Genomic DNA, 26,316 nt, shown 5'->3' with positions numbered 1-26,316 from the left:
AGATCACAATGATCTTTCTGTCTATATTTTGTATATAAACATAGGTGTTCCGGGTACTAATAACGTATATCCTTTGTCCCCATCAAATGACTTCATGTCATACCTCAATGTTAGTGGTTGTGTAATCATGACAGAAAGGCATTGCAGAGACATACAACAACATTGCAGCTGTTCTTAAGCAACCCCTTAGGGACAGAAGATCATGGCACCATTCTGAGTGGACAGTGCACTATGGTCAGTGAGAGTCTGCAACATATTCTGGCTCATTGCTAAGAATTATCAGAATGAAAAAATAATATTTTAAGTATACTCCAGAATTATGGGAAATAGAGAGTTGCATCACTGCATTCTTGTGATGTCTGTGGCATGTTATTTATCATACAGAACACATGCAATCAGACAAGTGAGAACAGACAAGTAATGGAGGTGGCCTATTTAATTACATAACACTGAGTTTACTGTATGTGTATGTGCTGAGGAATTTGGAAGGCACCAATTCAATTTATTCCTCCCCCACTATACGATATGAACACATTCACTAACAGCAGTGGGAATGATAACCCACATAGCACTTCCAATACAGAGCGGAAAGCCAACAGGTTGTTTGCAATGTATGCAGAACTAAGAGGCATATACACTGTTCACACATCAGTAGGTATACGCATGAGAATGTAAATATCAGATTAGATGTCTCGTATTTAAATATATACAGAGGTTATCTTCTGTCAGATGACATAGGGGTGACTGGTAGATGGCTTCTTGTCTGCTCCTGTCAGATAGCATTCGTCCATGTAAGGTATCAAATGTAATTCACTATTATAACCAGACGATGGCAGCAAAGTCAACAACAAATGTTTTATTGCCGAACGCAAAGTGTCCGCCTCTGATTGGTCAGGAAGCAGAGTAAAAAACGTAAGACAATCATAGCTGACTGTGCACACTGCGAGATGAGAAAATCGAAATACCCATTCTCTAGAAAGATACTAAAAAATGTGGCTTGCCTATGGCCCGCTACTTACTGGACAAGACCACTCTCAGAAATGAAAAGCAAGATTTGTCTTGTACAAGACTGTTACATTGACTATCCTGTTGAAATACTAAATGCATTTGCATTACAGCATACCACCTATTTGGACCTTTTAAAACAATAGCCTCTTAATTTTTCAATTTTCAGACACGCATCACATTTTATACATGGCATTCATTGTGTTGTTGCAAATGTAGCCTGTACGTTCTCTTTTTTCTACAAATCAAAATTCGATTGCAATTCAATGCAATGCAACGAACGCAGTATTCGATCAGCATTTGAATCCTTCTGCCTTGCCTTATCGTATCTAAAATGTCATCAAAGAAAAACGTTACCATGCATTATCCAGAAATGAATGTGTATAGCTGACATGGGTCGTGTACTTGTTTAATGTTCGGCTACCATATTAATATTCCATGCACATGCTTGACTGGTGTTTTCCAATAAATAATGACATCTGAAAATGTAATTATACAGATTCGTTTGTTATGCCCCTGACCCTCAGTCACTCGCTAAGTGCGCACTGTATAAGTCACCGCTCCTCTCATAGTGTCCTTCACCTCCTGGGAGACGGCCGGCGGATTGTGAGGGCTGATGGCCCGTTTTTCGCCCATGCGCAGGAGTGGCTCAGATGCTGAAAGCCGTCGTGCGCAGGTTCAGTCGGCGGCGGTCTGTACCATGGAATGTCCTTACTGCAGGTGGTGCTGAGTTCACTCCACGCGTGACGCTAGCGTTGCAGCGACTGCCTTCCTCGGGGTTGATAACGGAGCGCCATCCCCTGCCTCCCTGTTTTCCGTAGTCCTTCGCCCTCACGCTCCCATCCTGCTCTGACACCGCCGAACGCCCTTAGCTGCCCTCGAACGCGTGGTAAACCGGGACCTGGCAATGATCGCACTGGCGTTCGATCTCAATGTTTTGACGAGGGACCTGTCATTGTACCTGGAGAACCAAGTCAAAGTCGGGCTTTTCGGGTCTGGAGTGGGACTGTCATTGGTACTCGGCTTCAGCGCCGCGTACGCTTGTTACTACTTGATCTCGGTAGCCAAGGTAGGGTTTCAAGGTAGCTGAAGAACTTCAATCACATCAGCGATTATATCTCGCATGGATCATTTAAATATTTTTTTACGGTATTAGGCAACTATTTTTACGGTATTCAGCAACGGTATTTAGCATTGCCATTATTTTTAAAACCCCTAAGTATCTGCATGATGTCTAAATCCCGCATTTATCTAGCAATTTCTGTATTGGGAAAATTTAAAATTACAGTATCCATTATAGGCTATTGCGTTGTGTGATGGCATAAAGCATATATTTCATGAATTTGGATACGAAATATTGTTGTCCCGCTCAAATCGAATTCACATCTTAGTTTGCTGTATTTTTCATTGTTACATATAATCAATGCTTGCCTATTCATGGATGCAGTAAACGTAAAATGTAATGTCTGAAGCGCATGCAAAGCATAAAACACTATGGAACAATAGTTTGTGCATAAGTATAGACCCATCTGTATTGATACTGTATACCTGTGGATCTAACTGCTTGCTTCATTGCAAGTATCCGCAATGTTATTTTATATTTAAATACATTTCTGTGCTTATTGGAGACCTGCACATTACAGATGTGGACCGATGTCATTTGTCAAGCCAAGTCAGTGCTTAATGTTGATTGGACACATTTTTGGATGGGTGGTTCATGATTCAGACTGTATATAAATGTAAATGTTCAGTGGACTCATTTGCTTTGAGGTATTTTGGTTCTTCGCTCAGAAATGTAACCTTTTCCACTATGACAGCCATGCGAGTTTATATTAATGTTACTGTTGCCTGTGTTTTTATCACACACTATGGAATTGTCATCAAAGTTCATATAAGTACAAATGTTCCAGAATACTCGCCTTGAATTGGAACAACTGATTGTTTTTTACTATAAACGTGATCAATGTGGACTTTAAGTAGCTTGCCATTAAAAAGAAGAAAATATTGCCTAAAATTTAATTCGTGAGACAAGTCAAATTACATACAAATAGACAGCCTCAATGCAGGTGTAGAATGGGTTATTCCAAGTGCTTTTTTGTTGCAATTCCTGCATGTTATTATGTGAGACATGTTTACCGGCATATTTACCGGCGAGGCCACATAGCGCGTGGAAGAGGGAATGTCGGCAGTCTCCGGTTGCCAAGGGAGATGTCACAGCGGTTGAGTCCGGTGGCTGTGAGTGGCACCGTCATGTGACACGTGTTCAGGTGTTATGTCGCAAACTGCACTAGAGGAACAGGCTAGATAGCTGAATATCGCCTGTCAAAACGGAGGCTTAATGTGGAACAGGGAACAAGCTTGCTCCTGCCACTGTCTTACATACTAGTGTTTTTCCAGCCTAGCGTCACATAACATTGCCTTTGCTCAACAGACACTCTCATTCAAGGCATACAGCTCACAATTTTTACCTGTTATCCATTTATGGATTTTGATTGTGTGAAGTACCTTTTTTCAAGGGTACAAGACTAGTTATCCACCTGGGAATCAACATTTGGGTTGCTTTGTTCCTTACACATATACATGCTTATACTATATATATGCATAGTATGTACACACACACACACACACACACACACACACACACAAAAGCACACATTTTACACATTACTAGAGAAGAAGTCTTCGGCTGGTTGCGTAATCAGAAAGGCCTCTGTGGAATTAAACCACAGGGAAAACCAGTCCAGCGACTGTCAAGGAATTAAACTTGGCAGCGCCGCTGTTAAAAATGAGACCGGAGAGCTGACTGATGTCATCTCCCACAGAAGAGTGTCCATCCACGTGCCCCCTCTCCCACTCTGTCTCGCAGAAACCGCAGCTGATCGCCGGGGGGAAGAAGTTCTGCCAGTTCCTGAGGGAACAATGTCCCGTGGTGTCGGAGACGTACTACCCCACCTTCTGGTGCTGGGAGAGCCGGGTCCAAACTCTGCTCAGGCCCTTCGTCACCGCAAAGCCTTGGGTCAGCTACAGGAAGTAAGCCCTTTATAGTATTATTAATTATTCTTATTCTCACTGTTATTATTGCAGCTTTCACCAATGCAACTTATAGCATATAACGTAAAGTAAATACATTAATTACCTGCTCCCATGCATTACAGTGATTCCTGACTTTGAACAGGTCCGTCAGGGGAATTTTATCTATATTAAATCCCCCAGGAAAGAACACAAAATTGTTTGTTTTACCATATGATCATTATATGACCATTTATACCTGCAAGCTGATAAAAAGGGGCACCCTGATAACATCCACTGCTGTGCAGTGCCCCGTGTGGGATTTGACCCCAGGTCATAAATCTTAGTCACACAGCCGCCATCAGTCCTCTCACGGCACAGGTTATGCGGCGCACGCCTTCGTGGCCTCAAATTATACTTCAAATTATATGGACCTCACAGCAAACCGGAGGGAATGTGTAAATGCGGGGGTCCAGAGCAGGTTTTCCGTGTTTGGATTACCGAGAGTGTGACTGGCGGGCACGATTACCTCAATGGGCCGTGGCTGCGTGGAGCCTTGATTCTTTCTCATCCACTTTTCAGCATGCAGGATAAATCTCCCCGTACCCCCCGTTTGGCCAGGGCTCAGCAGGAAGTTGAAAGGGACCCTTTGTGCGAAAGTGTCGGCTCAGCCGTCTCCCACCGCTCCGGGACATTTTCCCGAAGATTACAGTGCAGGACTTCACTTTGCACACTAATTTATTAAGTGGATTTTCAAAGTGAGCCGGGGAGCAGTTAGGGGGGAAACAGGGAACGGGTTCAAGGGGGGAGAATAGGGGGCGAAATGGGATTTGGTTTCTTTGGATACAAAGTCCAAATGATCAAACAGCAGATTCGGGCTCCACTGCTGCAGTCAGAACTGAAGCCAGCCTCAGCCGGAAATGAAAATAAAGGTGCTTTCAGTAGGTCTTGTCACAGACAGCTATTCCTAGAGTCTTCCCAGAGGCTCCTGGCTTTCAGCTGCTGTTAGGTTGAGGAGGCTGTGCAGAATAGTGCATTTTTAAGGTGTGGATTTTTGTCTGTGTTTCAGTGCAGGTAGTAAAAGCTGCCTGGATCTTTGCCCAGCCACAGTATGCAAATAAGTGATTTTTATTGTTACTGGCATTTTTAGCAACTGCTCTTATCCAGAACAAATGGCATAGGTTACGAATTATCCATTTATACAGCAGGATATTTCCAAGGAAGTACATTGCCCCAAGAGTACAACAGCAGTGGCGCAACGGGGAATGGAACCAGCAACCTTTTGGTTACAAGCCCTGCCCCTTACCATGATGCTACACTACCACCGATTTCTGGCATCAAGGCTCCCATTCTTTCACCACCCGATGAGTGGATGAACCTTTTCGAGTTCCACCAATCAAAACACATGCTCAACACACAGCACATGCTCAGCTCAAAAATATTTCGTTGTTTATGGTGGGCCACGACTCCAGTTCAGAAAGAGGTGCCTGAAGCCTCACATGGCCCTCGCAAACTTTACGACCCGTGCAATTTGGCAGACTTTGAACTGTGGTCCCATGGGATGACGCGCGGCAAAGCCGTGACACGAGAGGACAGGGGCTCCTCAACCGGCAATCGCTCACCCGGGGCCTCGCCCCTTTGGGCCGGTATCTAATCAGGCAGCCCTTCGGTTCTGGGAACTCAGAGATCCTCTATGTTTATCACCCACCTGCCCTCGTGGGCGTAATTCCAGGGCGACCACCTTCCACGCGGCCGGCCCGTCTTCCTCGTGCCGGTTCCACCTGACGTCCCAAACTCTGGGGACAACGGTTAAATTATCCATACTCCAAAATTCCACGCGCTCTGGGGAGAAGCCGGGCTTAGCTGAGATTTGCCACTGGACACAGATCCCAGAGGCTGGCCACTAATTCCATTCCCGTGCACGTGTGTGTGTGTGTGTGTGTGTGTGTGTGTGTGTGTGTTCGTGTGCATGTGTGCACGCATAGGGCCATCTGACAAATGTTCTCTCTCTACATTCCTTCAAACGAGGCATTAACATGTCTATAAAAAGGCTCCCGATGTTTTCCAGCAGGTCGGTCCAGTTGCTGACCGAAAGCGCAGCTTTAATTCGGGCTCTAATTCCGTGCAGATATCCTGCGAGGAGGATGGGGGTCTCTTGTGCTTCCTGTTTCACCGATTGTACAGGGCATCATCAGACTGTGGCGGCCCTGCCCAAATATTGATTCCCCATTATAACTCAAGGCCTCTGTAATAGCCCCCCGCCCAAACTCCCCCCTCCCCCTCCTTCCCCGACACATCACCGCTGCCTGCACGGTCAGATCATAGGGGAAGGATCGTGCAGATAAAGCAAGGTGTCAGCAAGCCGGGGTTGATGGGAGTTCACCATCGCTCACCTTCGGCCTCTTTGGCAGAGGCAGCGATGTATCTGCAAACAGGGAAGGGGATTGTATCGACAGCGTTTTCAAGGCTGAGCTTTTAAACTGAGTGCACTCCGCTATGTTAGCACAAACCTTAACCACGTCAGCTCAAATGTTTACTGTTGTTACTGTTATGTCAACATATAAGGCTTTTACAGAGCCGTATATTGCAGACACTGAATTCTTATGTGGGGGCCAAGGAGCGTGTCTTGTTTACTGAGGAAATGGGAAATTTTTGATGAATGTGTCATTTTTGGATTTTTAAAAAAGTTTTTAAAGTGTTTATTCTTTTATTTTGAAAATAAAAAAAGACTATCAAAGGGAGAAACAGCATTCGCACACAATAGTCTGATCACATCTTTTGTGTTATTTATCTTTACAAAAGCACTGTCTACAATTACATAGCGCACTGCTAGCACATCATGATGTCATCAGAAAGGACTATGTTCAATGCATACTCCAGGGATGCAACAGAACAGCCAAAGCATGTTGTAGGTGAAGGAAACCCTGGGTTTGATGCTCATAAATTCCTGTATTAAGTATTAGGCAGTGAAATTGCTTACAGTGATCATGCCGTACTTGTGGATTAGTTGCTAATTTAAAGATGTCTTAAAGCCTTATGGATTTCGTGTGGATTTAACTCGCCAGGGTGAACATCCAGCGTGAGCTCGTTGGCTGGGAGACAAATATTAGAGCCGGGCTTATATACCGGAGCATAGCGTCCAGTTGGGCGTTGCGTTACTAAATATAGTTTCCGCTTTATCTGTGTCCTGCATGACTGCAGTGAGCTCATTAGGGCGGCAGATGGCGGGCAGATTTCCCTGGACTGGTTCGACAACGACGGCAGTGCCACCCACCCGGACCCGGCCTCGCGGCCCACCGTGCTGCTGCTGCCGGGCCTGACCGGGACCAGCCGGGAGTCCTACATCCTGCACATGGTCCAGCAGAGCCGCGAGCTGGGATACAGGTGGGTGTCGCCCGCAGCGGGGTGGGGGGGGGGGCTCTCTTGTCTAAAGTTGCGCCCAAGTCGGATAAAGTCTTGCTTAATTCGGTTAAAGTCCCGGTTCTTTCAACAGAAGCTCCCAGTTAACTCGATCAAAGCCTCGGGCTGATTCGGTTAAAGCGGAGGGGTGACTCATGGGATTGTTTGCATTGTGGAGGGTGTGCGGTAACGTAAAGCAGCTCTGCTGAGCCACCTGAGTTACGCCTGGAAAATTAGCGTGAGCGTGACGAGCTTAAGAGGACCAGTGGATGAGCTGCAGTGAAACAGCACAGGAATATCGAGCCACGGCGCAGAAACGATGAAGATTTAAGCACCGAAAAGCGCTGAGGCAGCGGGATGGACACAGATAACGCTCGGCTCAACACATCACCATAGTTCATCTGAGGACATGTTTAAAAGAGGCCGAGTGTATCGCCTCGGCTAGCAGGGAAAGGTTGAGGGGTGTACAAGTAATCAGGCTGAGGGCCATGAACTTGAGAGTTCGATGTCCTCTCCTAAACGAGCTTTCAATTGCAGGTGTTTTCACATTTGTGCTGTGGTTTGTGGATAGGCTGTGAAGCAGACAGCACAAGTGTCAGCTACGCTGCATGCATCTTCACCCCGAGGAGACAGGAAGCGCTTTTAAAAGCATCTCTGAGTAGGCTCTGTCAAAACGCAGTCCACTGTGAATCGTCGACATGAGCTATTAAACGGCGTACTACTTAGCTACAACATCGACTTGGGAAAAGGCAGCGCTCTTGATACCAAAATCCCAAGCTTTTAAAGACACTTACAAATAGCGCTCGGGTGGTCCTGAGAGCGAATAAATCGTTCGGTCATTTGATTAGAAAGTGTTTCGGTTCAGTTTGCCCTCCATTATCGGCCTCGCAAGGGCCAAAAACGCGGTGCCGTGTGTCAGACTTAACACTTTCCTCTGGGTTCAGTTTCAAGGCCTTCCAGGCTTTTTCCAGAAGATCGATTTCTAGTTCCACTAAGATATACATGATGAATGGTGATGGTAACGTGAACTTCTGATAGTGTTTCAGAGAACAGCCCGGGGTACCATTTAAGGGACCAGCAGAGAGGGGCCGATGCGGTCCGTGTGTGATTGGGCGCGCGGGCCGGCCAGGTGTCCTTAGTGTGGAGCTGGCTGCTTACAGAGCACAGCGCCACTCGCGCGCAAAGATGCAGAGGGATGCAGTTTCCACCCCCCGGCCCTCCCGCCCGTCCTCATTCTTTCAAACGGAGCGCGTGCGGGAAAGAGGAGGCAAGCTCAGCATCTTCCTCCCCTCGCCTACCGCCTTTATAGCTTAATGAATTACGGCTTACTCCCAGAGGCTTTGCGGCTTAGACAGGCTCCTTTTCCCCATTGCAGCAAGAGCCTTTGTACACCGTGCACCCCCCAACCCGCACCCCCACTCCTACCTCCACTCCCACCCCCACCCCCCCACCAAAACCACTCCTACCCCACCCAGCTGCTGAGTTTCAAAGATAAAAACAGGGAGTGGTTTTCAGATAAGCAGGACATGGGGACCTCTGGAAGGAGTTCAGGGGTCAGGGGTGTGAGGGTTTTCGTAGCTCACAACACCAATCCCAGGGGTCCTACTGAGGGCCACTTAGCCCCCCCAACACACACACACACACACACACACACACACACACAGGCATGCACACACACATGCACGCACACACACCAAACAACAGTTTGCTGATCAGACAGACCTTCTTGACAGCATCAGGCCCAACCACAGGTAGGCTACAAACCCGCTCTCAAAAGTGGCTGGGGAACAAAGGGTTTCGAATGTAAGGTCAGTCCGTTGGCATTAGCTTTGAAAGGGGCCCTGTTCGAAATCCCTTTGAAGGATAAAAAAGAGCCCTTCGGCCAGAGGCACAGACTGGCGTCAAACATGCTAAAATAAAGAGTGGATTTGCTTTTGCGAGTATACCCTTACATGGGTATGAAAGAGCTTGCATTGCAAAGAATCTGCACTATAAATACAAACAACTGCCGCTGAACTATGCAACTGCAATGCTGCCATGCCTTTGGAAATTCCGTATGATAACAAAGTATATGTCCATTATGTTTCAGATGCGTGGTGTTTAACAACAGAGGGGTGTCTGGTGAAAGACTCCTGGTAAGGAATTCCTTTTTAAAGTTTCAAATAAAGTCTGAATCCGCCAGTTGGTAACAGGTCATAAAGGAACTTTATATTGGTTATAAAGAGCTGCAAGTGAAACGTCGAGTTTATGAATTGTACAATGTTACCCAGTTTCAGAGTTGTAGTTGTACGTAAGCCACGTTTCCCGGCAAGTTATCAGTTAATGGGCATCAGTTAAAGGCCTTTGTAAAAAAATAGGGCATTTGGCAGATGCTTTTATCCAAAGCAACTTACAAGTGAGGGAGAGTAGCAAAAAATCATAAGGAGTCAACAATAATAATTAATGGTTAAACTAGAAGTACGCAGCTGGTGGTGAGGGTGCCAGACCAGAGGACTGGGGGGCTCAAATCCCACTGCAGTTGTACCCTTCTTTGGCAGAGTCATCTGAATCACTCCAGTTAATTGAGTGGCATAAAAGGGTAGCGCGCAATGGTTCTCAATGTCAGTGGTTGCTGACAGGGACCCACAATGCACTGCTGTGGTCCTCTGGTTTGCATACACAAATTTTGTGGGAATTATTTTTAGGTCACTCTTTGAAACCCTGTTCTTGCTCCACTGCTCCCATAGCAGTACAGGCTTCTTCTTAAAAGCACCGATGGAAAGCTCAGAAGAAAATATTTCCTTGAAAGTTAGACTTGAGATTGCCCTCACATGTCTGTCTGACACATGCAGTGAAAGCTTAGGAAGAGACCGCATAGCTGGAAAGTGACAGATAGCACAAGCGTCACCGCGCCAGGATGAAACTGATTTGAGATCTGTTAAACCCAGCCATTTAGTGTGAAATAAAGATCGAAATCTTACCTGGGGTCAGTGCCTGGGGGATTTATCCATCTGCACCTAGATGAAAGGCACCTGGAATATTGCAAGTCCGGATATCCTAACAACGACCTTGGCATGCACGCACCAATGCCATTTTAAGCAGATGTGTTTTAAAGCATGCCTGCACTTTATGAATTAATGGTGCTGACTCCACACGGTCTTGCTTTAACTCACCTTTCATCAATGCACCGTTATACACTCCCCCTTTTTTGCTTAGCAGATCCCCTCATCCAGGTCAGCATGCAGCACTTTCTTACAGCTCACATTATGCATTGATGCAGCTGAATTTTATTCAAGATGACTGAGACGAATGTCCTCATCAGCACAGCAACCAGAGATCCAGATGGGATTTGAACCCATGACTTATTTTCATTGTGTTTGGCTCTAACCGCTACACCGGATAGGGTCTGGCTCAGTGTTGGCATCGCTGCGTTCATACAACCCTGATGACTGCCTCAGCAAAGCTAAAAAATCTGCAGAGGATAAGGAATGTTGTTAATTTCATTCAGACATCAGTATGCATACCATACTTTGATCAGTGGGATGGCCACAAGGGGTCCACTGTCCTGTTTGATCTGCTACAACAGCAGGTTCAGATAAATAGCCGTATTGTACATTGTTAGTGCCTGAATTTCTTAGTAACCTGTTATGGCACACTAGCCAAGATTTAGTTGAAAAGGGTTCTCTAACAGTCATTAAAGGGGAAGTGAGACAGTGCCTTCAAGAGCAAATTCTGCTCTTGAAGGCACTGTAGCAAGCTAGCTAAGCAACCACCTCGCTTGCTAATAAAACATAGCACGAATTTGTTAGCCAGCTAGTTAATTCAGCTGCATTCATACATTTTCATTACATACATTTTCAAGGAAATGAAAAGCTCCTGTCTGCTTCTTCACTAAACTAACTGTACCTTTTGTTGTGTGGTTCCAACAGCAAGGACTACTTTCCAAAACCCACAGCAGATATGCATATTTTCAAATTCTGTATTAAAGCATTAATTAAAGATCACATCCGAAAAAGATATTCCTCATAAGCGCTGAAAACTTTTCAAACCATACTGAAATGTCATGGGAAAGGATACATTTTATTCATGTTACCGGAGCCGATTCTCTCCATGCTCCCTCACATTCTAAAGAGATTTTTTTTGTAGCTGATTCTTATCTTGTAAAATGTTGTACCACAAACTACATTTGAATACATATGGAAAATGAAAAAAGTTCTCACAATACATTGCTGCAACACAAACCTTTTTTTTGTCCTGGCTTTGTGATGCATATAGACCCATTGTATTGTGTGCTTTGATATTCCCATGAGCACTCTGAAATAATGGTGTCTGGTCACTGTCTCTCTCACTCACCCACCAGTGCTGTAGATCCTGCCTCTTAGCATCTGTTCGCAGGGCATTATATTACAGGTGGGAGCACTGAAATTTCCACTATTGTTTGAAAAGACGCTGTGGCCATGACAGATATGCCTCTGTATACCTAACCCTTCTTTAGGAGATTCTCCAGCTTTGCTGGCATGGTCACATTATGGCCCTGGTTGGATTTCAAAAAAGAATGTGAGATCTAGACAAGATCCCAACTAGGATGTGTTCAGAAGGATTCAGGAGAATTCCAAAACATGGCTGCGGTTCTCTCAAAATCTGTGGCATTGCCTTTTGGTTTCTGACTCACCCTCAGACTTGCACTTGGTCTTGGGTATAAACTTGGCCTTGGATTTTCCTTGTGTTAGTCTTAGCCTTGCTCTTAGACTTTGTCTGGGACTTATCTGGTCTTAACTACATGCATCTGCCATCTCTGACACTTCTGTTGTTCTGTTGTTGTGAAAACAAATGCCAAGTGTATGTAAATGGAAGGTCGACTTTACTCGGCCTTATCAGCCACAGTATATTTCAGGGCTTACCTGAGAGTACAGTGGCTCTGTGCTTGCTAACCACTACGGGATGGCAGACTGTCTGCACTGGCAAACAAGGCTCTTCCTGTTGCACTTTAAATGGATCATGTCGTGAATGATGGAGCCCATTGTAATGCAATGCCTGCTTCCATTTCCGCCTCCTCTCCCAATCAATGCTTCCCGAGTATCGCAGACATTCAAGGCTCTAGCTTAGACTTCTGCGCTGGGAAATGCCTTTGGCAGATTAATGTGAGTTTCAGTCTGAAAACACAAGATTAAATTTCTGATGATAAGGACCCTTCGCATTTTCTTCTGCGCAGTTATCAGGATACAGGTCGAGAAAGATGAATACCTTGTCTAGCCAAATTACTGGTTTCCCAGGTCGCAGCTATAATTTGGGTTAATTCAGGGTTTGGTGTAAGTTTACACTTGAAGTTCATCCCCAGTCTTGTGGATCGAATAATGGATCAAAGTTTATATGTTACGTTTTTTCAGCTCAATATCTAATCAATACCGAGCTGAAGTGGAGGTTGAAGCAAAAACTGTGTAGAAAAATGTCAGGTACAATATCAATCAAGAGGAATGTGTGTGTGTGCATGCCCATGTACGCGTGTGAAAGGTGAAAGTACAGGTGTGTCAGGTCACCCCTGTTTTAGGGGTCACTAGAATGCTCCTCTCTGGCCCTGCCTTGATTTTCCCCTCCCTCCCAGACACCTCGGACTTACTGTGCCGCCAACACCGAGGACCTGGAGGCTGTCATCGAGCACATCCAGAACGCCTGCCCAACCGCCCCACTGATGGCCGCCGGCGTCTCCATGGGAGGGTAGGTCTTACCCCCCTTCCCCTCCCCCTCCCGGCTCCACTCACTTGAATAATCTCCCTTACTAATCATTCTTCCTGAGCCCATTCATAAGTTGTACCGCAGTTAATACTGAGGTATCGATTGCCTGTTGCTTAGATTCACGACGTGCACGCAACAGGATCGCAAACACTCGAGTCACTGAAAAATTAATGTCGTGGAGCCGATGATGCGGCCAGGGCTTATTATTCGCCTCATCAGCTAAAAGCCAATCCTGACGCTCCCCAGAAAGCAGCTCGCTCGTACTCCCTTTTTCCTTGAAATAGAGAAGAAGAAATTATCTCTGTCGTCATGGCGTGAAATTAAGATCACAGGCATTGATCCCAGAGTCTCAGAGCCTGGGATAATGTTACAGTCTGGAGCTCGGCTGGTGTGATTTTGAACCCTGTGAGTTCACAGGGTTCCCTGCCAGAGGAAATATTGAGTATTTCCTCTTTGTTTTAATAGTATTTAATGTGTTCTTTTTGTTACATTAATTTGTATTATATTAATTTATCAGACGCTCTTATCCAGAGCAACTTCCAACACAAAAGAATGAAAGTGTTCAGGTTGAAAGTTTTGCTTGTATGTTTGCTGGTAAACTGATGTTAAACTGGTAAACAGGTAAACTGATGTAACTAAACAGTTTAAAACAGCAGAGAACCCTAAAAATTCAGTAAAAGTGACTTAAAAAATTGAGCCCCTTGCGTGTTAAACCTCACTTGGGCAGTTGTTGTGAGGATAATGCATGTTCTTTCCTGATAAACATGATGACTGATGTACTTTAATACAGGGGCTCAAGGGTTCAGCTCAGTTCAGAGCTCTGTACAGCGTAAAAAAGAGAGAAAGAAAAACATTTCCCATGGTCCTCTTCTTCTCCTGCTCTCCCCGCTCCCCCTCAGGATGATGCTGGCCAACTACCTGGGCCGGAAGGGGCGGGAGACGTGCCTGCGCGGGGTGGTGGTCTTCTCGGCCGGCTGGGATGTGTTCGAGTGCACCGCCTCGCTGGAGAAGCCCCTGGACCGCTTCCTCTTCAACTCCTACCTCACCAGCTGCCTGCAGGCGTCCGTCGACAGGTCAGCGCAGGTTGCCACGGCACCGCCCGGTCTGCCGTCAACCGGCCCGCCCACGCCAGCCGCCTCCTGGCGGAACAGCGCTCGCCAGCGTCGGAAGGAATCCGACCCCGCCGCACATATGCCAGGCAGCCTGTTTAATGGAGTTAGCTGTTGCGATACTCTGCTGCACGGTGTGCTGGCTGGCTACAGTAACACCATACGGATGGCTCCTGTTCACCATACATAGAAAGCAGAAGGAGGAACCGCTTTCGGTGAATTGTAGTCGATTGTGCCAAATACGTGTTTCTCACATTCAAATGTTTGTCCCTTAACAGTCAAATTATGTTGGAAATTTATTTTAAATTCATCATTAATCATTTATTATAATTATTATTTATTTTGTAATTTAAATTTGTTGTGAATTTTTTAAAAATTTATTTTGTACTTTATATTTTACTTTATATAATTTATATATGCCATACACAAAGGGCAAAACTCACAAATTTCAAATGTAGCTGGAGCCTTTTAGTGCTTTAAATTTGAATGTGCACTCTAAACGGGCTGGCATTCCCAGACTTTAATTGAGACTCGGTTCATGGTGTTTAGTTCACGTAAGAGGATCGGGCATTGGCCCCGCTCCCGGTGGCAGTGTCCCAGTAAAATGAGGGCTGAGTGTCGCTCCTCGCCTCCAAAAGCCCCAAAAGAAGGGATTCTGCCTCGTTAGAGCCGGTTACATCATAGCCGTGTCACGTGACCCTGGTGCCAGGCACGGCGCCTGGCAGAGCCGGGGGCACCGGGTTCGTTCTCTCGCAGACGGCACGTTCCGGAGCCCGGATAGCCTCGCGCTGGCACCGCTCCTCCCGCTAGCCAGCTAACCGCTGCGGGCTGCTAGTGCTGTGTCCCCTCAGGAGGATGCCCTCTCTGAGAGGACGCTATGATGGCAATCCTGTGCAAATGGGCTTTATATGAAATTATAAGCCACGTGTCTCCTCTCCCTGCAGAAAAGCAATCCTTCGCAAACTGGAGGAAATAACAGACAAAATGCTGTATGGAATTCTAAAGGCTTAACCTTGAAAACCATTAGCTCAAGCCGCAAAATTGTGTAAGCAAGGAAAACTCCATGGAATTCCTGTCTGTCCAGTTCAGACTAGCTCTGCTTGGGGGTGACGGTGACAGTCACGGTGAATTGATTTCCTCCCAGCTTTTAGGCAGCATTGTAAAAAGCTTCTGTCTTATGTTTTGTTTAAATCAAATCAGGACATAAGTGAAATCCAACCCACCCATTAAAATCAGTTAAAGGTGATTAATAACCTGTTCTTCAGTTGCGGGGAAGGTGAGAATGACCAACAAGAATGTACAGGCTCATAGGATGTATTCAGTTGATGGTTCTGACTAGTCATTCTGACATGAAGGAAGATGAGAGTCATAAATCAGGGGACAAACCTTAAGCACAACACATTCTGAAATAAAACCTGTTCGGAACATTGCTTCTCTGCAGTTTTGAAATATACATCAGCTCTGTGGTTCATAGTTTCGTCTGCATGGAAGGCTTGTTGGTTTTCTGTCTGTGTACATGTGTTGTTTTCTCTCTTGCAGACACAGGCCCGTCCTTGAGAAACTCTTTGACATTGACCACGTAATGAAGGTACTGCTGATCCCATTTGATGATTGAATGTCATGTTTTCCCTGCCTGAGCCACTCCAAAATGGGCTCCAAATGAGTTTCAGTACTGAAGAAGCTTTAACCCTTCATTTGACTTCACCTTTTCATTTTCTGAATCTTTTCCCGAGGGGGTCTTATGTGCGCTTTCTGTGCCACCCTTCAAATAGCCAGCATTTTTCAACTGAACATCATCACATAGACACCAAAATCAGAACAATCTGATTGTATTCAGGCTGCTACAACATCAGGTTTATGCCCTCAGATGGTTGTAAGGGACATTGATTAGATGTTGGTTTCTAATGTGTTAGCATTCTTTTCATCTTTAATTTAAAACGGCCAAAACAGAAAATCAGGTCACAGTTGGAAGTGACTCACAATTACTTCAGAATCCTACTCTGTAAACTGTGCCACATGCTGTTTGAATAGAGAATTCTCACACCACTACCACATTTGAAATTGTCGTTCTTTCATCCAAACCACTGCCAGACATAATCCGACCACATTACTGTCTATATAAGGACAGCATATAGGACAGCATATAGACCATATAGCATATAGACCGTCTATATACCGACCACATTACTGTCTATATCTCCATAAGGACAGCAGTGTGGCATAGTGGTAAGGAGCAGTGCTCATAACTGAATGGTTGCTGGTCAGTTGCTGGGGCACTGCTGCTGTACCCTTGGGCAAGGCACTTAACCCAGAATTGCCTCGGTAAATAACCACCTGTATAAATGGGTAATGTAAAAGTTGTAACCTATCAAAGTCACTCTGGATAAGTGCGTCTGCTAAATGTCAGTAATGTAATGTAATCTCCAATCTGGCCTATTCCACCCGAGTCCCACGTCAGCCCAAAAGGGCGGTCCATGTGGCGTTCCCTCACCGGGTGTCGCGATCCCTCCGCAGGCGAAGACCGTGCGGGAGTTCGACGAGAGGTTCACGTCCATCATGTTCGGCTACCCCACCAACGAAGACTACTACAGGGATGCCAGCCCCATCCACCGGCTGAAGTCTGTGCAGGTGCCCATGCTGTGTCTCAACGCCGCTGACGACGTCTTCTCCCCAAACCATGGTAAGACTCGGTAAACATGGTAAGCGATGCCGGGAGGCAGTCTTCAACAAGTATCCGCCTTCTTCACCCTCTGTGAAGCATTACATGAATGGAATGCACTTAGCATTGATGAAATCGGAGCTCACGTACAACATGATCAGCAATTCCCTACTAAGGCAGAGCAGTGCCCCACCACTGCATTTTTCCTGTAATGGATCTGCGGGAACCACAATCTGGTGTATGTACGCTCACTCATCACAAGTCAAATGACCTCTCTGTGATTGTGAGTGACAGCTGGTGTCTAATCTTCCCTCTGACTGTCCAACATGCCATTTATCTTCTCTCATTTGTGTTCTTTCTTCTCTGAAAATAAAATAAAATGAAATGAAAATATTCAAATAATTCTCATTGAATCAATATTGTGTTTGTGGTTGTGTAATGCGGGGGGGGGGGGGGGGGGGGGGAGAGAGAGTAATGGACCTGTAATCACAACCAGGATACAGTCTGTCAGAGGCGCACCAGGCTTAACCTGAGAGGTGAAGGGATTTATGAGAGATTGGATTCATTTCAATATGGCCTGTTTCTCAGCAATTATCCTGAAACATTTTCCCTTTACAACAGTATCTTTCTCAGAATGGGAGATTGAAACATTTCTGGCACTTCACTAAGTGCAATGACAGAGTGCTCTGTGTAGACATATTATGTCACAAAATGTTACAGCAAAGTCATTCAATCACGCACACACAGGGCTCTTTCATATACATTTGTTAACCAGTTAAGGCAGATGTTGCAGCATTGGAGTTACATATCATGTAACAAGTGTAAATGTCAATGTCAATACATTTGAAGGAGACTTGAGTGTTGCATTAGTTATGTTTTACTGAAATGTTTGGACGTGCACTGATGTGCGTTCCTCTTGCCCCCTGCAGCGTTCCCGGTGGAGACGGTGAAGCAGAACCCCAACGTGGCCCTCCTGATCACCGACCACGGCGGCCACATCGGCTTCCTGGAGGGGGTGTGGCCTCGGCAGAGCACCTACATGGACCGGGTGTTCAGGCAGTTTGCCAAGGCCGTCATCGAGCAAGGGAACCACCTTCAGGACCTTTAACGGCCCGTCCCGAGCCGGCACCCCCCCCCCCCCCCACCACCACCACCCAACCCCATTTCCAGCTCCGTAAGCAAGAAGAAACAATGCCGTACATTTCCGAAACAATAACCTTCAGAAGGGCACATCCGTTTCGACGCACAATCAAGGTGCACTGAGTGTTAAGGCCGAGGCGCAAAAGCATTCATTTTAGTGCAGTAGTTTCACCTGGTTAGCATTTCTCTAACACCTTTTCAGTTGTGGCACGATCCCCATAGCGAGTAAGAAACCTGCCGATGGAAGATTTTTTCAAGCTAACAGAAGTACTGTTCTCTCCATGTAACCTTTAATCAACCTCATTTTTCAAAGGGAACTCCACCAAAAAATCATAATTTGATACGTACCTTTTCAACAGTTGTACATTTGTTCATGTCTGGAACCGAACCTGTTAATCCACAGCCAAAGCACCTCAAAGTATCACCTTGAGTCAAAGCTCGCCCTGTTCCTCTACCCATCCTCTACCCCAATCTGTTTATCGTCTGGATGGGCTGAGAGAAGACACAGAACAGGAGAGAAGGCATCCAGATAAGATAAGATAAGATCAAGGTGTGAAACTGTATCTTATGTATCTTAAGTAGTCTTCAACACTGCATCAAATTGTGATTTTTTGCTTTTTTGGGAGGGGGTGTTGAGTTCCTCTTATGTGTTGGCTTTTAGTCCTCAGGGATTTAGTTTATTTGCACACTTAAGTTTTGTGGGTTTTTTTTTTTTTGGTTTTTCTTTTTTAATGTTCTGGTCCTCGCCTCTGTTTAACGGATAGCCCGTCCCACACCGGATCGCCACCAGTGTTTCACGCTCTCTTGAAATGCGATACACTGCATGCAGTCGACTCACTTTTTCCGCCCTCTCGGCCGGTCGGCCACCAAACCCCTCTAACCGTGTACGTTCAGTGAATTCGTCGATGACAAGGAATGTGAAATTGCACTTTTTTCAGTTGCAAGTACCGCCCTTCCCCATCCGTTGCTTCCAGCGATATTAGGCACCTAATATTAAAACTCAGACGATTCCGTAGAACAATCAACTTGAAAGTGACCGCTGCAAATCGTAACGAATTTGCATACGAATACCACAGGGGTATAGCACTTGAATGGCTCATACATGTCCTGATACTGATGTCCTGAGAAAGCCTTAAACCCCACCCTTGTAAGAATCTCCCCCACTGTTGATGTAAGTGCCAGGCTGGGGCTAAAAACGAAACAACTTTGCTGCTTTACCCTCGAAAAGGTGCTTATATTTCAGTTGTTTCTCGTAAACACAAGATGCCAAATGCATTCATTTCAACTTCATGTGAGAAAAAAAAAAGATGTCGTGTTGTATGTAGCAATGTAATGAATCGTAAAAAAAGCGTTGCCCAGGATACGGATATCTGTTTTGTGATCACAAATATATGATCAAGGCAGTGAATGATGTATCATTTTCCCTCCGGTGGTATTTGTATAGTATTTCGTTCCGAATTGTGGCCGACGTGTCCTTGCTCTCTGTCGCATGAGTTCCTGTAGGTCATTTGATATTACTGTCTTGAACCTTAGAACTAACAGACATACCGGTAGCACAAACGACATCATTTTCTACAACTTAATCCCGTAACATACATACTTGTATAAGGATGTTCTATTTAACATATTCATGCAGCAATACGATTTTAATATGAAATGTAAATTGTCTGTGTACAGTGTATGTACACACACATGGATGTATTACAGGTGCATAAACTGTATTTAATAAATTATTAAATGCGACCTGTGTTTGTCGTTTCTGTCTTTCCTCTCTGAGAAGAGTCTGAATAATGCATTTAACACAGAGGTCAAACCTCAGGTCCTTGTGTGGTTTTTAATTTTTATTTCAGTTTGCATTCCTCACCAAACTTTTCAAATGTGACAGTTGCAATGTGACAGGATGCTATCAGACTGACACACTGTGACACCCTTTGATCCACATATAAAATGGGATCCACTGAGCCTGAACCTCACTCGGCCAAGCAATCTGTTAGGCGAGCTGTCTGAGATAACACTGAAAACACAGCAATCGATCAGTTGCAACTTAATTTAGTAACAGAATGCCCTTTATGAATAAATTGCTGCAAAGCACCTGTGTCTGGCACTTGTATAGTACGTTAGCTATACATATGGATGTATGTATTCAAACATGCAGATGTATGGTCTGGAGATTTTTTTCAAGATCTAACTATAGTGCGGACAAAGATCATATAGGGTCAAAGACCATAGCCTACTGTTTAGCTCAAAAGACCAGCATACACCCAGCCCTCATATGAATCAGAGGTCAAGCTGCTCCTAAGTCCTGTGCTTGTATGTGATGTTGCTGCCCGCGGATGTGGAAGTCCTGTTTTCTATGGCTTCCTGGTTTTGTTTGAACAGCTGTTCCCCACAGCGGCCCTCATATTGTATGCCAGTATCATAGTAGCACCACAGTAACAGTATTGAACACCTGTTTGCAACCATTTCCACCTTGACGTCAGATGGATTTTCCCTCATACTGACCGATGTGTGATAAATTTGCTAATTGCCAGTTTGTGGCAGCCTCCCTGTCATTTCAAATGTGACTTGTAGCGTAAATGTTATCTCAAACATCTCTCTCACTCTGTTTCTGTCTCTCCCACACATACACACAAAAGCGCACACACACACACACACACACACACACACACACACACACACACACACACACTGTTTTTCTCTCTCTCTCGCTCTCACAATATTTATGGTGTCAAATTTGAAGCAAAAAGTCCTTTAACAGATATTGATGGTGTATTTCAGTAATGTGATTAGGCTTTGTTCTTCTGTCACATCTGAGAAAAAATACTGCAATAGCTTTGACAGGAGAGCAGCAATATCCAATTTAGCATCTCTAACGCCTCCCTTTCTCAGCTTTTGAAAGGCCCAGGAAAACATGAAATAATATGCTGTTTGGACACTCACATTATCAGTGGTGTGTTGCTAAGTGTGTGTTTCATTGATCCCCATGGTTGATTCATGATGCCCTGAAATTTTCCTTCATATCTGTGGAGCTACTGACCCCACATAAACGTTTTTATATTAACTCCCATCAAGGATTCTGCAAAACATGTATTGGGCAGCTCTCAATGAGAGCGCAGACGTCCTTGGTTCATGACTGTCCTCTGCTTTTTTATGCATTTTCGCCACATAGGTTAATAAACTGTCCTCTCCTCTTTTTACAGAACCCCTTGAGTCCCATCAGCAAAGCCCTGGACAGATAGCCCTTCCCCTTCGACACGGGTCGTTTGAGGTCACCTGACGGCATTATCACACTGAGTTTTCCCCCAGAAGCCGGGTCGTTACGCTGAGAAACCTGGCAACCTGACCCCCCTCACCGAAGTGTACACAGCCTAGTGTTCTACAATCCAGCTTAAGGACGAAATGTAGCGACACAGCAGAAACCGAGGGATTTCGATCACAAGCACTAACATGCCACCTCCACCTTAGCGGCACTCTGCACAAACCACTCTGTACCTCAGCCAAGTGTTGTTAATTGTTCACAATGCCATTCTTTTCATGGGCTCTGGGGATCCTGGGATTTAACTACAAAGCTAAAATCAAGACTTTATTATATTTGGATTTATTTCTCTGGTGATGTGATTTAAGGGGCCTTGAGGTTGTTCTATGAAAAAATGTTAGTCATTTACCTTACCATTACCAATATACTTGAAAACTTCTCCTTAAAAGTGCCTGATTAGAGCAACAAATCAATGTTAAGAATCCAGGGAAAGTTCTTTAGGGATGGAAAGTGTTTGCCATTCAACCTACCAAGTACACAACCAATCACCTGCCCTGTTGAGGCTGGGTGAGAAATGATGGTCCAATGACAATGGTCCAACATGAGGCTTATCTGCCTGTGGATCACACAGTTCATGAATTGATCCATCAGAAAAAAAAATGCATGTGTTACCTTGTAGAGAAGCTGGCCAATACTTCTCTAATAAACAGGTAAAAAAAGAACAAAAGGTTAAAAATCAACCATTTATTTTAATGGTTGATTTTTAAAAAGAAAAAGAAACCAGCCTATGCAAGCCCACAACGGGGACAAAGCCTTTCTACTTCTCTGCAGCCACACGTGTATTTAATCAGGCCTCAATCAGCAAGGTGTGGCTTGTTATTCAGTAGGCTGGCTCCCCAAACAAACTGCCAATATATGCACATAATTAACCAATTATTAATACACAATTGACAACTAGCACTCAGGGAGAGGTGGTGAAGGCTCTTCTTCACATACCTATTCTGTAAGTATTGGCAATTGCCTAAGTATCATGTGTGAGCTGTATAAAGTACTCAGACAATAAAGTTGATGCAATATTGCATAATGTGGACATCATTCTCTTTTTTTTCACAGAATGCAATTAAGGTGTGAACTGGAAGTGTCAGATGGTCAGGGTACAGCGCAGGAGTGATGTATTTTCAGGAACAGCCCTGAGTGATTCGATTGCACCACCTTTCCGCTCGGGGGCCCGCCGAATCTTGCAGCAGCCGAGGCAGCGTCCGGCGGGGACAGTCAAGGTCAGCAATCGCCGGTGCGGGAGCGAGGATTTCGGGCTTATTAGAAAGACTATAACTGGCTCTGCCTCTCAGCGGGGTTATTCTTTGAGGGTCTCCGCACCGACGTGCCAGCCTCCCTCTCGCCTTCCTCCTTCGTCCTCTCCATCCCTCTCGAGCACGGCGTCCAAAAATAACCTTATTCCGCAGCGGGGCTGAGGTTCGGCGAAACCTTATCCTTAAATGACCGGCCTCGATCGCCTGCTTCTCTGGATTAGGGAGAGCTCCGGCTCAGCACCTGTGGAGAGGGGGCAAGTAGGCAGGGGCAAAACCTATCATTTTTTTGTCTTATCTGTTAATTTGTTGACCTTTTCCCAGCCAAGGTGATCTCTTGAGTGATGCACCGTGTCAGTCACTAAGCGCCATGGTAACCACGCTACGCGGCACATAAAAAATGAATGTACGGTGATGTAACGTGAATCTACCCCGACGTCATCTTGGCTTGGCAAGGGCCACAGTGAAAGATGAGGAGAAAGCATTTAACCCTCACTTAAATGAATGAGGCAAGGCTCTTATTTTACAATGTGATTTATTGCCCACTTCATTCTGCTCCCTTAGTAGTTCCGTGTGTGCGGATATATGCACTTCTATATGTGACTCATTTATGAATCCTGGAAAGTAGGAAGTCAGCGTTATTCCGGCAGGGACTGGCTTTTTGATGTAGCGACCTGGAAAGCTGGAGATGGTGGCATTTTCCACTTGGTTGCGCGTGGCTTAGGCTGACGCCATGCTTTGAGAACACTAAAATGCAGCACCTGCTCCTCTTGTCTTCCTGTCAGTAGTGGAGCGTTTCAAGTGACATTACATTGGTTATCTGTCCGTTGATCTATAAATTAATTTTACCACACCTGGGGTTTTTTTAAAAAAGGAGATAAAATCTCATGACTTGTTTGCCCTAAATGAAAGCTCAGAGAGTAGCATCTGGCACAGCTGTTTGTATGTAATCGTTCTGACTGAACGAACTGTTTCCGTACAGCAGTAGTGCGCTGCCTTGTTTCGACAGCTCCTCTGGCTATCCAAACCCTCTGGAGGAAAGAAGCACATTTCAGTGGATTTTTCAATCGTTGGTTGAAATCCAAAGAGGGCTTCTCGCCCTCTGTTCTCACAGAGCTTCAGAGACATCACAGCAGAAGAATGTTAATGCACTTTGTACAGGGAAAAAAGCAAGAACTGGACTGCATGTCTCTTTGGGGACCCTGCTGGAACAATCGCCGCCCCGCATGTGAGAGATGTTCTGAGCGAGGATGCCGAGTCTCTTCGGATGACTCATTCCCCGCTCTGTTTTGATCGTAGCGAACACATTGCCGTAGGTGGGCTTTGTTAGTGCTGACTCGCAGCTGGGACGTAAGCACCGTTTGTGTTCACAGCGGACACCTTTGTTCAGCACAATTCTCTGTTCTGCTTCACGCGCAATCTATCCGTGACCCACTTGGGCAGCTGGGTTTTTAGCTTTCCCCCCCCAGAGCAGCTGAGGTACTGCAAAGTACGCCGCTCAAGGGTACAGCTGCAGCCTTCCCAGCTGGGGTACGAATCCGCACCCTTCAGGACCAAAGTCGGACGCACTGTCTCACCCCGGTGCCGGGTTTATGCATCCATGCTTGCCCCTGTCTGTGCGTGTTTGGTTGGTTTCCCCAAGTGGCTTCTGATCAGGTTCTGTCTCGGTGAGGCAGTGTGGTGTGGATGTTAAGGACCCAGGAATGCAAACCTGAGACTGTAGAGGAATATAAATGTCTAAATGCATCACTGCTATTGTACCCTGGAGGAGACATCTAAAAATCAATTAAACGAAATCACTGAGTAAAATGGTTATGTAATTATAATAATATTGTGTTTCTATTACACCACATACCTTTAGATAATCACCCTTATTTCTCATAAACAAAGTACTCTGAAAGCTGAGAGCATTCAGCACTTTCTAAAGGAACAGAACATTATTTCAATGAGCTAGCGGTAATGACATCATTTTGATAATTCTATGCATGAAATTCCCACGAGGGGGCGCTAATTTTCCTTCCAGCATAACAAACCATAGGTAACACAGAACATTAGCCAGCCTCACCGCAGTAGCAGATGATAAAACACCCTTTTAATGCCATTTTATTACATTCATTAAATCCATCCAAAAAAAACATCACATTTCCAAAGTCATGTGTTCACAGATTCGACAAAGTGGTAAACATGAGGTAGATCACTCAGGCAACAAGGCCATCTGTATAAAAAGGAAACAAATACAGTATTTTATTTAAAGCAACAGCAAATCCATATGCAGACATTTTAAAAAGCAAATTGCGTAATTTTATGTGCACATCCAACTGGCTACCACCAAGACAAATTTTCATAGTTAAATGATTTTTTTTCCACAGGCACTACTGCTCTTGTAGCTGTTATAATAATCACTGATTATTTGTGACTAACTGTCTGTGCTTTGTTGGACCAGGTTAATGCTTGCTGCCAGGGTCAGCCAATGGTTTAGTGCAAGTGTCAGATTTTGTCCTGTTGTCTGTTAAACATCCTACTCTCTCAAACGTATGGACACAGCAGGCCGTGTTTCTGCGGTCTGACCACAAGGTCAGGGTCAAGAGGACCAAACTGGTGAAGTCCAAGTAACATAACAAAGACTTTACCACTCACTCCCTGTTTTGTTGACTTTGCACCACAGCAAGCTATTGGTACAGGTTTCCACAAAGATTAACATGTAGCCAGGACATACAACGTATGGCTGCCTCCACTCCAAAAATGATTATCCATTCATAAAGCTTGTGCAATAAATAGGAATCCCTAAAATCTGGGTCGATTCTCTGTGCCTCAGCAACCACAAAACGGTAATTTTTTATCATTCATAATCAATACACACTGATAAAAACCCTACACATTACCTAAGGTTGGCTTAATATACTATTTTTCTTATGTAAACAATGCTTTTCGTATCTGATGATAGTCCTAAATCCAACAGTTCCCCCAATTTCCTCAGCACTGTGAGGAATGGGGATTACCTCAGGAACCCTGGTCAAAGTCAGGCCGCACACTGCAGAAGAGCATGCAGCCATTTTACACTTGCTTTGTTCCACTGCTCTTCCACATTGTTTCACTCGCAATGACATTTAACACACTGCTGTGTGTGTGTGTGTGTGTGTGTGTGTGTGTGTGTGTGTGTGTGTGTTTGTGTGCGTGTGTGTGTGTGTGTGTGCAGCGAGGCATCTCAAAATGACCTGACATGACCATCCTGTGCACTTCAGGTTGGGTTGAATAATTTTCTGTTATTCACAACGGCATTTTCTTCTACTTCATATTTTACATTAAGGGAAAGTGACGCTAATTTATGACTGAGATCTGAAACTGACCCCGTTTTTGGATTTACTGCCAAGAGTTTAGAACTCAGAGCAATTTTCAGAGCAAGACAAACACTGATGAAGGCCTTGTGCCGTATAATTTGATTCTTTTAGCCTCATCTTGATAGAACTAAACATTCAATATGGGTCTCTCACCAATGATAGTCTGTTATTTTCCCAACACAATTCCATTTTTACCACCTAAGGCTTAAATACTATTTATACTAACAGTTATGGAAAAGTGGTCAAAAGTGGTTTCTTAAAAGTAAGTGAACATTATTTTGACATGTCTTTGCAGGTCCAATATCCAGATTTGGGATTGCTCTTGTGCCCTTGGGCAAGGTACCTAAGCTGACTTAGTTCAGGACATATGGAACTTTGTATA

The 26,316-nt window shown here is 45.0% G+C and overlaps 1 protein-coding gene across 1 annotated transcript; it reads left to right on the top strand.

Annotated features, from left to right (window-relative positions):
* The first annotated feature begins 1,666 nt into the window (after positions 1-1,666).
* On the top strand, positions 1,667-18,038 carry abhd3 (abhydrolase domain containing 3, phospholipase). Its single transcript, XM_036519278.1, has 9 exons — positions 1,667-2,074; positions 3,872-4,035; positions 7,216-7,398; positions 9,503-9,548; positions 12,995-13,107; positions 14,025-14,198; positions 15,774-15,822; positions 16,749-16,914; positions 17,823-18,038. The coding sequence occupies exons 1-9, from the start codon at positions 1,913-1,915 to the stop codon at positions 17,999-18,001; spliced, it is 1,236 nt and encodes a 411-aa protein (XP_036375171.1). The 5' UTR covers positions 1,667-1,912; the 3' UTR covers positions 18,002-18,038.
* The last annotated feature ends 8,278 nt before the right edge of the window (positions 18,039-26,316 follow it).

This window comes from Megalops cyprinoides, chromosome 24 (assembly GCF_013368585.1).
Source record: "Megalops cyprinoides isolate fMegCyp1 chromosome 24, fMegCyp1.pri, whole genome shotgun sequence".
Taxonomy (NCBI): Eukaryota; Metazoa; Chordata; class Actinopteri; order Elopiformes; family Megalopidae; genus Megalops; species Megalops cyprinoides.
This window is presented reverse-complemented; position numbering and strand designations above follow the sequence as displayed.